General features: G+C 52.6%; 1 protein-coding gene and 1 long non-coding RNA gene across 8 annotated transcripts in view; one reads left to right on the forward strand and one right to left on the reverse strand.

Moving 5' to 3' along the window:
* Positions 1-740, reverse strand: part of LOC115404097 (uncharacterized) — a 4,169-nt gene extending 3,429 nt beyond the window's left edge. The window contains exons 1-2 of the long non-coding RNA XR_003933300.1: positions 730-740; positions 100-191 (exon numbers count right to left, since the gene is read on the reverse strand). This is a non-coding gene — a long non-coding RNA (uncharacterized LOC115404097). The remainder of the gene's footprint in view (positions 1-99; positions 192-729) is intronic.
* Positions 180-12,100, forward strand: part of anks1b (ankyrin repeat and sterile alpha motif domain containing 1B) — a 40,346-nt gene continuing 28,425 nt past the window's right edge. For 6 of the 7 annotated variants that reach the window (XM_030113249.1, XM_030113251.1, XM_030113253.1 and 3 more), the window contains exons 1-3: positions 180-535; positions 7,109-7,207; positions 8,715-8,867. In XM_030113249.1, the coding sequence (XP_029969109.1) occupies positions 293-535; positions 7,109-7,207; positions 8,715-8,867 (495 nt within the window). In that variant the 5' untranslated portion in view covers positions 180-292. Of the gene's footprint in view, positions 536-1,903; positions 2,025-7,108; positions 7,208-8,714; positions 8,868-12,100 lie in introns of all 7 variants that reach the window. The other variant, XM_030113256.1, reaches the window with a different exon arrangement.

Genomic DNA, 12,100 nt, shown 5'->3' on the forward strand with positions numbered 1-12,100 from the left:
GTTGGATCTGAAGCCGTCCGGCAGGATTTACCTCCAGAGCTTCGCTCCCCTCCTGCATCCAGCTCCCCCCCGCAGCCCTCCACCCCTCCACCCCTCCACCCCCCCACCTCCTCCACCTCCTCCACCTCTCTCCCTCCCTTCCTCCACCCCTCCTCCTCCAGCTGCATTCACATCTGGACGGCTCCAGGCTCCTCCACCCTCAGTGCATGCTGACCCCCTCCACCCCGGCATGGCCCTAGCCTAGCCCCCCCCCCCCCCTCCACCCTCCACCCTCCACCCTCCGCCCTCCGGCATGGCGGGCTCCTTCGACAGCCACTTTGCTCGCCACAACATGATGTGGCAGTGCCAGCTGTCGCAGCCGGACTGCCGCTGCTACCGCGTGGACGGCTACTCGCTGCTGAAGCGCCTGCCGCTGCACCCTCTCATAGGCCCGCGCTGCCCGCTGCAGTCCGTGGGCCAGTGGCTGGACTCCATCGGCCTGGTGCAGTACGAGAACCACCTGTTGGCCAACGGCTTCGACAACGTCCAGTTCATGGTGAGTGGCGCCGCTCCTCCGCCCCCCCCGGGGGGGTTCAGCCCCGACCGCCGCTCCGACCGCCGTCACTCCTCCGTCACTCCTTCTCCTCCGCTCCGCCGCTGCTGCTGCCATGTGAGGTCCTCCCACGCAAATGCAGCTCCAGCATCAGGCTGCAGGCACACACACACACACACACACACACACACACACACACACACACTTCTCGGTGTTTCTGCTCCGACTCTGCAGACAAAGAGTTTGAACCACCTGTAGCCTGCAGACGGTCTTTGTGCTCCACCCGCCGCTCGCTGCCTCTGTGGCGTGACGTAGCAGGAGAGACTCCCGGTGACGGAGGAGGCGGAGGAGGCGGAGGAGCGAGGGAAGGCGGAGGAGGCGGAGGAGCTGCAGCAGAGACGCCGACTGCAGGAGACTCTCCTGCTGGAGAGTGAGAGGAGTGAGGAGTGTGTGAGGGTCTGGAGTGAGAGGTGTGTGTGAGGAGTGTGTGTGAGGAGGGTCTGGAGTGTGCGGAGTGTGTGAGGAGTGAGGAGAGTGAGGAGTTCTGCTGCTCGGCGCTCTCAGACCAGATATCATCAGTTTTAAGATCTGTATTTCGATCCATAAAGACAGAGCAGGTCTGAACTAAAACACTGTGTGTGTGTGTGTGTGTGTGTGTGTGTGTGTGTGTGTGTGTGTGTGTGTGTGTGTGTGTGTGTGTGTGTGTGTGTGTGTGTGTGTGTGTGTGTGTGTGTGTGTGTGTGTGCGCACGCCTCCTCGCTCTGACCTGCATCTGGTCCTCCAGTTGCCGCGGCAACCGGATGAAAGCCGAGGATTCCTCCGCCGCTCCTCCACACGTGGCCACTGTTGATCTGCAGTCCTCGCTGCCTGCTCCGCCCACCGGGCGGCGCCGCAGGGCGGAGGCCGGCTGGAGGCGGTGCACGCTCACAGGTCTCCATTAACCCGGCAGAACCGGAGTAGAACCAGCAACCTTCACCTCAACAACCTCTGAACTCCTAATAGAGACAAACACACAGACCCTCCGCCTGCCTGCACCACCCGTTGTGGGCGTCCAGCCGTCTGGAGGCCAGACTGACTGTGGGCTTTGCCCCGGTGCATTGTGGGTAGAGGAAACAGCGTCTGGAGGCCCTGCAGTGGAGCAGTGGTTCGCTCTGCTGTGTCGCAGTGGCTCCGTTCTCGTGGTGTTTCTTTCAGCCTGATAGAGATTGAGAGCTCCGCCCCCGCTCCGCCTGCCGGTGTTTCGGATGAACTGGTGGCCGTGTTAACTGGTGGCCTTGTCGAGGTTCTAGTGACGCCGGTTCTCTACAGTTCCAGTAAATTCATCAGTTCAGAGTCTCTAGTGAGTCTGATTCTAACATCTGCTGCTTCCAGCATGTTTACAGGAACCGTCACTCGTTACCATGGCGACCAGTTAACCCGTCACACCGGGCGGCGGTCCGCTGGTAGTCTACCACCGAGCTCTTTCAACACCCGGCTCCACCTCTGCTCCAGGGTTTGTTCTGTCTGGGTTTTTATTAGAAAGAGTTTCTCAACAACCGTCCACTTCTGCTGGTTTCTGACTTTCCTGCTTCCTGTTTCCTGTTTACTACTTCCTGCTTCCTGTTTCCTGTCATGTCACTCTGTACGAGGGAACGCCTGGCAGAACCAATAATCCGCTGTTTACATGAGACGGAGTGGATGACTGATCTGATCGGTGAGACGATCTGGATCAATCGGATCTGGAATCCGGTCCGGGTGAAGCGGATCCACTCCGGTGTTTATATGAACCTCAGAACCCCCTCAGGAGGAGGATTTCTGGGTCCAGGGAATCGGGGCCACTGATCGGTCTCCAGTTCAGGTCTGGTCTTGGGGCCTGTCTGTGGAGGATTCATGTTCTCCCTGAGCGTGTGAGGGTTGTTCTCCAGTGTTTCTCTGCCACCAGGCTGTGGCAGCGGGCTGCACTGCTGCCTCACTTTGAGGGGATCTCTGGGTCGAGTCCAGGTTTTCTGGACATTCAGGACTGAGTTCAGAGGAAGCATGTGGTCTGGAATGTGACGGACTCTGGTCTGGAGGCCTCGGGTCTTCATTCTGCTCCAGACCTGCTGCTCTTCAGGGTCGAGGCGGCAGGCGAGCTTCGAACAGCAAGTCGCCACTGAAATAACGAGAACGGAGAAACGCTGCTTCCACCGCCGGCCAATCAGAGCCGCCGAAGAACCAATCAGAGCCGCCGAAGAACCAATCAGAGCCGCCACCGGCCAATCAGAGCCACTGCTAGCCAATCAGAGCCACCGCTGGCCAATCAGAGCCGCCGTTGGCCAATCAGAGCAACCGCCTGTCGATAACGCTTGATCACTGAAAACTGACTCCGACTCTGTCGCCATGGAAACGACAGAAACGACAATCTGACTGTTTGGGCTCTGAAGTTCAGTTCAGCTTTATTTATGTAACCTCAGCACAGTCAGAGAGAACCAACAGAACCAACAGAACCAACAGAACCAGGAGCAAGACGAACTGAGGGAAGGGATCAACCTGCAGAACCAGGATCTGAGCAGGATCACTACTGCAGCAACACATCATCAGCAGGGTAAAACTAACCTGTCTCAGTCCGGTCTCATCCCAGCTCACGTTCCCTGTTAGTGGGTGAACAATCCAGAGGAGGAGAACCCTGCTATCTGGAACCAGAGGCCTCAGATGGAGAACCTGGCTCCCAGGAGAGGCTGCAGAGGTCCGATGGGTCCTGTAGGGAGTCAGAGCCAAGATGTGTTGAAGGACGAAACTGTGGTCCTAGACCTGGTCCTGGTCCCAGTCCAGATTCTCCTAGTCCTGGTCCCGGTCCATATGTTTAGAGTGTGTTGTTCTCGGGTTCTACTGCAGTGTTCTCTAGTGTGGGTTCTCTCAGCTCGACTGACGGTCTTGAAAGTGTTTCCTGGACCCAGTCAGGGAACTGGTCCAGTCTGGTCCAGACTTGGTTCAGAGCCAGCTGGATCCCGCTCTGTGCTCCATTGATCAGCCTGTGGGGCAGACGTGCCTGCTGGCGGCCATCTTGCGGAGGGGGTCGTCGCTTCCACAGCACATTGAAGAAACATGTTTTCAACTTAGAAGAGATCATAAATCCATCAGTTTATTGTAAACATCAGACACGGAGGAAACAGATAAACCGAACAAATGAACGCATGAACTGTTCAGGAGGACTGAGGGTTTTGTTGAGAGAATTGCTTTAAGGATTTCTGTTGTATTGATTGTTCTTGATATGAAATGAAATGAAATGATTTATTTGTGATTTATTTGTCATTGCAACAAGTTGCAGAAGTTACAAGTTACAACGAAATGGATGGGATTTAAAGACGACAGGCAGGCGCGCCGCCTTGAAAAGGAAAACAGAGTTAAAGGGACTCAGACAGAAATTGGGGGGGGGGGTAAAAGAAGACACATCACTTCAGATCGCAAATTGATCAGATCGCGAATGCATGGGTGTGGAAACGAGCGCTCCCGCCAATGCGGAAGTGAACTAACGCCGCCGGCCAGTCGCACTGTAGGCGGACAAAACAAGCGCTCCCGCCGCCGGCGCCCCTCGCCGCCGGCCGCGACTGATACACTCCTGGTTTATTGATGATGTTTTGTTCTGGCCACGGCGTCCAGCATCTTCGTCAGGTCAGGTTTAGTTCCACTGAAGTCAGCCTCCTCTGGGAGAATTGAAACCTGCAGTTTTTACAATTTAATGTGGAAAAATACGTACAGAAATAAAATAAAGCTGAAAGTGGATCAGAATGAATAATGTGATGATTTCATGTCAGCTGTGAGATCGATAATTTCCATGGTTTGTTCCAGAACCTGACCGGCAGGACTCATCACTTCCTTCATTTAAGGTATTTCATCCTAAAGAGGGTCTCTGGTCGGTTCTCTCTGCAGCAGCAGCAGGAAGCAGCAGGAACATGTTAATAATGTGAATCAGCTGTGTGTCCTATGAGGAGCCTGGAGGCAGAGGCAGGATTCCGTCTGCCGTCTGTTTATTTCACTGTTTAACCAGCAGCTCTCTCATCTTACTCTCTAGAAAGTCTTTACCAGTGAAAAGTGTTTGTACAGGATCTGTTTTAATCAGAACATCCAGAGGGACAAAATCAAAGATCTTCTCCAGTTTTATAGTGTGGATCTAGTTTTTAAAACATCCAGCATCCTGTTTCAGAGCCACTTGTGACGTTTTTAACAAATCGAATTCTGTGGAAAACTCGGAATCATTCTCCTTTAAGTGGAAGAAGCCCTGACCTGCTTCCCTGAGCCCTCTCCAAGATGGCCGCCATGCTGGCACGTCTGTCCACACCCAGCGAGGCGTCTGGTCCGTGACGTCTGGGCTGCTGAGGAGCTGCTCTGTGCTCCATTAATCATCCTGGGAGCTTCTGCTGCTGTTGGTCCATGTTTCTTCATTTTCACCGTCTTGAGCCGTTTTTCACCCTGAAGCTGTTTTATTGTGTTTCCTGTTGAATTGTGGGGATTTTTACTGTTTTTTTTTTTTAAATGTTCTTGTTTTTGTTTTGTTTTTTTTTAAATCTATTCCTGGCTGCGCTGCTGGAATGTTTTCCTTCTGTTAGTAGTTAGTTAATTACGACAGACAGCTCATGGCAATGTCTGCTCTGGTGTTATTTATAGCTCCATGGAGCCTACTCTGTGCTCCATTAATTCCTGCCTACAGCACCTTTAATCGGTCTGCTCTATGCTCTGTTAATTTAATCAGCCTGCTCTGTGCTCTATTAATTGGCCTGCTCAGTGTTCTCTTTATCAGCCTGCTCTGTGCTCTATTAATCGGCCTGCTCAGTGTTCTATTAATCAGCCTGCTCTGTGCTCTATTAATCAGCCTGCTCAGTGTTCTATTAATCAGCCTTCTCAGTGTTCTATTAATCAGCCTGCTCAGTGTTCTATTAATTCGCCTGCTCTGTGCTCTATTAATCGGCCTGCTCAGTGTTCTATTAATCAGCCTGCTCTGTGCTCTATTAAGCAGCCTGCTCTGTGCTCTATTAATTCGCCTGCTCTGTGCTCTATTAATCGGCCTGCTCAGTGTTCTATTAATTCGCCTGCTCTGTGCTCTATTAATCGGCCTGCTCAGTGTTCTATTAATCAGCCTGCTCTGTACTCTATTAATCGGCCTGCTCAGTGTTCTATTAATCGGCCTGCTCTGTGCTCTATTAATTTAATCAGCCTGCTCTGTGCTCTATTAATTCGTCTGCTCTGTGCTCTATTAATTTGCCTGCTCTGTGCTCTATTAATCGGCCTGCTCTGTGCTCTATTAATTTAATCAGCCTGCTCAGTGTTCTATTAATCAGCCTGCTCTGTACTCTATTAATCGGCCTGCTCTGTGCTCTATTAATTTAATCAGCCTGCTCTGTGCTCTATTAATTCGCCTGCTCTGTGCTCTATTAATCGGCCTGCTCTGTGCTCTATTAATCGGCCTGCTCAGTGCTCTATTAATTTAATCAGCCTGCTCTGTGCTCTATTATTCGGCCTGCTCTGTGCTCTGTTAATCGGCCTGCTCTGTGCTCTATTAATCGGCCTGCTCTGTGCTCTATTAATTTAATCAGCCTGCTCTGTGCTCTATTAATTCGCCTGCTCTGTGCTCTATTAATCGGCCTGCTCTGTGCTCTGTTAATCGGCCTGCTCAGTGCTCTATTAATCAGCCTGCTCTGTGCTCTATTAATCGGCCTGCTCTGTGCTCTATTAATTTAATCAGCCTGCTCTGTGCTCTATTAATCGGCCTGCTCTGTGCTCTATTAATCGGCCTGCTCTGTGCTCTGTTAATCGGCCTGCTCAGTGCTCTATTAATTTAATCAGCCTGCTCTGTGCTCTATTATTCGGCCTGCTCTGTGCTCTGTTAATCGGCCTGCTCTGTGCTCTGTTAATCGGCCTGCTCAGTGCTCTATTAATCGGCCTGCTCTGTGCTCTATTAATCGGCCTGCTCTGTGCTCTATTAATTTAATCAGCCTGCTCTGTGCTCTATTAATTCGCCTGCTCTGTGCTCTATTAATCGGCCTGCTCTGTGCTCTGTTAATCGGCCTGCTCAGTGGTTATTAATGCTCTGATGTCTGACGGGTCTGGGTTGCCAGATTGGGCGGGTTTCTGCCAAATCAGGCTTCTTTTTGAACCCAGGCGGGTGGATGAAGCGGGTTCGGGTTTATCACGTTTTTTTAATTTTATAAATCCGGTTTTCACGAGCATTTTCTCCAGAGATGGAGGTTTGGGTTCTAGTGAGTTAACAGGTTTCATATTGTTCGGGGGTTCTGCTCCTCTGAGCCTGGTTCTGCTGGTTCTGCTCCTCTGAGCCTGGTTCTGCTCCTCTGAGCCTGGTTCTGCTCCTCTGAGCCTGGTTCTGCTCCTCTGAGCCTGGTTCTGCTGGTTCTGCTCCTCTGAGCCTGGTTCTGCTGGTTCTGCTCCTCTGAGCCTGGTTCTGCTGGTTCTTCAGCTGCTGAGGAGTTTCAGGGTCACTGGGTTCTAACTGGGGCTCCACCGTGTTCTGCTGGGTGGAGGTTCACTCTCTAACCTGTGTGTGTGTGTGTGTGTGTGTGTGTGTGTGTGTGTGTGTGTGTGTGTGTGTGTGGTTCTGCTCCGCAGGGCAGTAACGTGGTGGAGGACCAGGACCTGCTGGAGATCGGCATCCTGAACTCGGCCCACAGACAGCGCCTCCTGCAGGCCATCCGCCTGCTGCCCCGGGTCAGTCTGCTCCGGGGGGCGGAGCTTCCTCCTCCAGGGGGCGGAGCTTCCTCCACCTTCATACAGGTGTAGCCATGAGTGACGGGTGGAACCCCAGCTGTCTCAGACACGGGGACGGTCCTGGTCCAGGAAACAGTCCTGGTCCTGGAGACCGTCCTGGTCCAGGAGATGGTCCTGGTCCTGGAGACGGTCCTGGTCCAGGAGACGGTCCTGGTCCTGGAGATCGTCCTGGTCCAGGAGACGGTCCTGGTCCTGGAGACGATCCTGGTCCAGGAGGCGGTCCTGGTCCAGGAAACAGTCCTGGTCCTGGAGACGGTCCTGGTCCAGGAAACAGTCCTGGTCCTGGAGACGGTCCTGGTCCAGGAAACGTCCTGGTTCCTGGAGACGGTCCTGGTCCAGGAGACGGTCCTGGTGCTGGATACGGTCCTGGTCCAGGAGACGGTCCTGGTCCAGGAGACGGTCCTGGTCCTGGAGATGGTCCTGGTCCAGGAGACGGTCCTGGTATGGAGACGGTCCTGGTCCAGGAGGCGGTCCTGGTCCAGGAAACAGCCTGGTCCTGGAGACGGTCTGGTCCAGGAGACGGGTCATGGTCCTGGAGACAGTCCTGGTCCAGGAGACGGTCCTGGTCCAGGAGACGGTCCTGGTCCAGGAGACGGTCCTGGTCCTGGAGATCGTCCTGGTCCAGGAGACGGTCCTGGTCCTGGAGACGGTCCTGGTCCAGGAGGCGGTCCTGGTCCAGGAAACAGTCCTGGTCCTGGAGACGGTCCTGGTCCAGGAGACGGTCCTGGTCCTGGAGACAGTCCTGGTCCAGGAGACGGTCCTGGTCCAGGAGGCGGTCCTGGTCCAGGAAACAGTCCTGGTCCTGGAGACGGTCCTGGTCCTGGAGACTGTCCTGGTCCTGGAGACGGTCCTGGTCCAGGAGACGGTCCTGGTCCTGGAGATCGTCCTGGTCCAGGAGACGGTCCTGGTCCTGGAGACGGTCCTGGTCCAGGAGACGGTCCTGGTCCTGGAGACGGTCCTGGTCCAGGAGGCGGTCCTGGTCCAGGAGGCGGTCCTGGTCCTGGAGATCGTCCTGGTCCAGGAGATGGTCCTGGTCCTGGAGACGGTCCTGGTCCAGGAGGCGGTCCTGGTCCTGGGGGTTTTCCTCTGCTGTTTGATGTTTCAAACCAGATAAAGAACAGCGGAGAAGGGACGGTAGAGTCCCTCCGTCCCCTCCGTCCCCCCCGTCCCCCCCAGGCTGTGTTGGTCCAGAGAACCTCAGCCCGTCCCCCTCTGTCTCCATGGAAACAGCAGAAACACTGAGCAGGGTGTAGTTCTCCTGCTGTTCCACCAGGTGGTGCTGTGAGCCACAGAACTGCAGCCCCTCTGGCCGGAACCTCTCAGGAACCAGGCGATGGGGGGCGAGGGGGGTTCTGTACTGAACTGCATGGTCGCCGTGGAAACGTCGCCATAGTGGAACGTGTGGATCCGGCCAGTGGGCGGGGCTAACCTCAGGTTCTGGTCTCAGGTGCGGCCGGTGGGCTACGACGGGAACAACCCCACCTCGGTGGCGGAGTGGCTGGAGTCCCTGGAGCTGGGCGACTACACCAAGGCCTTCCTGCTGAGCGGCTACACCTCCATGGAGCTGGTCCGCAAGATCTGGGAGATCGAGCTCATCAACGTGAGTCCGCCGCCGCACGGCGTCCCGCTGGGACCGGGACTGGTCCTGCAGAACGTCCCGCTAGAACCGGGAGCCGGTCCAGACCTGCGGAACGTTCTGCCTGCGCCCAGCAGGAACCCGGCCACAGGTGGAGATCCTGCATGTGCTGCTTGTTCTTCGCTCCACCCGGTTCACTCAGGTGGAGGAACAGCTCCACCTGCTGGACGGCGGGCGCAGCTGCAGGGTTCCCCGGTGGAGCTGAAGTTCCTCTGGGTTCTGATTGGCTCGTTGTGAAGTGATCAGCTGGAGAACCACAGCCTCTTATGCCAAGTGTGTGTGTGTGTATGTGGTGTGTGTGTGTGTGTGTGTGTGTGTGTGTGTGTGTGTGTGTGTGTGTGTGTGTGTGTGTGTGCAGGATTTGCATCCAGAAACTAAAGGCAGCCCTGCTGACATCAAACACATCGATACAGAGCGATATATCAGAGAACGTCCAGCGTGTTTTGTTCCTTCAGATCAAACCAAACTGAATTATTCTGTGTAAACCAAGATCACTGAGTCAGTTCAACTCGTTTACTGTCAAATACCGTCTGGGCCCGAATATAAGACGATATGTTTTTCCAGGAATGGTTTTCTCAGAAACGGGGTGGAGCTCTGATGGAGGACTGGATGGAGCCACTGCCTGTGCTGCATGCAGTGGCTCCGCCCCCCGTTAGGGGGAGCTAGTGAGCTGGACAGAGTGTCAGCCTGCAGCAGTGAGAGAAGAAGCCTGAGCAGTGTGGCTGCTGCTGGTTTTGAAGTTTGAACGCAGATGCTAATTCCGTTAGCATGTCAATGGCGTTTCCATTAATAGTTAGCATTGAGCTAGCGGCTCTGATTTTAAATACTGACTGGTTTAGTTTTCAGACAGTGATGTGTGTTGTGGTACATCTTGTGTGTTTGTTCACTTCTATGTTTATCTGGTTTGTCTCAGTTTTACAGCCTTCAGGAGAAAGTAATAAAAGCTCAGAGCAGCTGAAACCTGCTGCTTTCTCTCTGAAGAACTGTTCTCTACAGGCCAGACTGAACCCAGCATCCAGGAGGCTGAGTTATTCATGTTCATGAAGCTGAACAGAACTGGAGTTTGATGGTTATGAAGTTATTTACATCATTAATGCAGTTATTGAACCTTTGAGGTTCTTAATTGTTGCTTATTGTGGCTTATTTTGAGAAAGAGAATATATTTTTATTTAATACTGCAGTAATGTTTTTTAATCTTAAATCAGGTGAAATGTTTTCTCTGTTGTGAGTTTTTGGGTTTAAATAATTGTACAATAAAAAGTTCTTTTATGAGTAACCTTATTGTCTTCAATATATTTTTATTTTCACAAAATGATATTTGAACAACAGGGGTCGTCTCATAATCAGAGTCGTCTTATATTCGAGCCCATACGGTATGTCAAATAAATTGGCTTTTTTTCACCTTGTCATTGTGATTATTTGGGAATATACTGCTGCCATGGCCCAGCAGGACTGAGACAGTCCGGATCTTCCCTGCTGAGGTCTGAGTTGGAGTCATCGCAGGAGCTGATTAAACGCTCAACACTTCTCATCCAGGTTGACATGAAAAGTAACTAAACTATTTAGATTAACTGGACAAGAACACAATACAGCTACCAATAACACTAGTAACATCACAACATCGAAATAAAACACAAAACTATGCTCACATGTTGAATAGTTCATCCCGATCTCCCATGATGCATTGCAGCACTGCCACCACTACAAAGCCCCTGTTCAAAGACCTTTATGTAGAGCTGAGAGCGGCACAGGGCCAGAGGACCGCTGTAGGACACATTCATGAGACGTCTTCGGTTCTGTTGGACAGAATATGCTTCAATTAGAAAAACAAAACGTTAATGTGTCTCTGAGAGGGCTGGAGTCCGTTTTTGAGTGTGTGTGTGTGTGTGTGTGTGTGTGTGTGTGTGTGTGTGTGTGTGTGTGTGTGTGTGTGTGTGTGTGTGTGTGTGTGTGTGTCCCTGTCCCTGTCCCTGTCCCTGTCCCTCCTGAGCAGACCTGTCTCTGCTGCCTCTCTTTGAAAGACAAACAGAGCAGCTCAAACCTCCGTCACCTGCAGCAGAAATCCACAAGGTGGAGCTGCTGCCCCGTCCCTCCGCTCTGCCTGTGTGTGCGTGTGTGTGTGTGTGTGTGTGTGTGTGTGTGTGTGTGTGTGTGTGAGAGAGAGAGAGAGAGAGACGGTCCAGTCCCACACACTCATTGACTCCAGATCCTCTGAAGGCCTGTCAGCACTGCAGAGATCTACTCAGATCTGCTGGGATCCATTGAGACCTGCTGTAATATACAGGGATCTGATGCAATCTACTGAGATCTGTTGAAATCTACCCAGATCTGATTAAATCTACTGTTGTGTGCCTGTTGTGGTCTACAGCAATCTGCTGGAACGTACTATGATCTGTGGTGATCTGTTGGGATCAAATGTGATTGGCTGGAAACCTACTGTGATCTGTTGGGATCCAGTGCAATATACTGGGACATATTGTGATCTGTTGGAATCTAGCGTGATTGGCTGAAGCCTACTGTGATCGTTGGGATCCAGTGTGATTTACTGGGACATACTCTGATCTGTAGTGATCTGTTGAGATCCAATGTGATATGCTGGGACATACTGTGATCTGTAGGGATCCCGTGTGATATACTGGGACATATTGTGATCTGTGGTGATCTGTTGGGATCTCGTGTCACATGATGGGACATATTGTGATTGGTTGGGGTCTGCTGTGATATTTTGGAACCTATTGTGATCTGAGGTGCTCTACTTTGATCTGTGGTGATCTACTGGGATCTGCTGAGTTCTGTGCTGTTTCATGACGTTACATCAGCTCCTCTTCCAGCGAAGACAGCAGGAACAGCTTCTGCTCCTACATGTGAAGGCCTGTGTGTGTGTGTGTGAGCGTGTGTGTGTGTGTGTGTGTGTGTGTGTGTTTGCTGCAGGGTCTGACTTGTCCATGCATTCCCTTCTGCTATTCCAACATGCAGTTCTCAGGAAGGTGAATGTGTTGGGACAACCTCAACTATGTGTGTGTGTGTGTGTGTGTGTGTGTGTCTAAAATAGGACAGTCCAGAGTTGAGCCTGTCTTCTGCTGCTTGTACTTGGTTGCCATGGCGGCTACTGGTTACCATGGAGACGGTGCAGTTGGTAGAAAATGAACTGTTCGTATCCGTGCCGTGGAGTTCTGTCTTCTTTGACACTATTTTAA

The sequence above is a fragment of the Salarias fasciatus genome, chromosome 17, assembly GCF_902148845.1.
Source record: "Salarias fasciatus chromosome 17, fSalaFa1.1, whole genome shotgun sequence".
Taxonomy (NCBI): Eukaryota; Metazoa; Chordata; class Actinopteri; order Blenniiformes; family Blenniidae; genus Salarias; species Salarias fasciatus.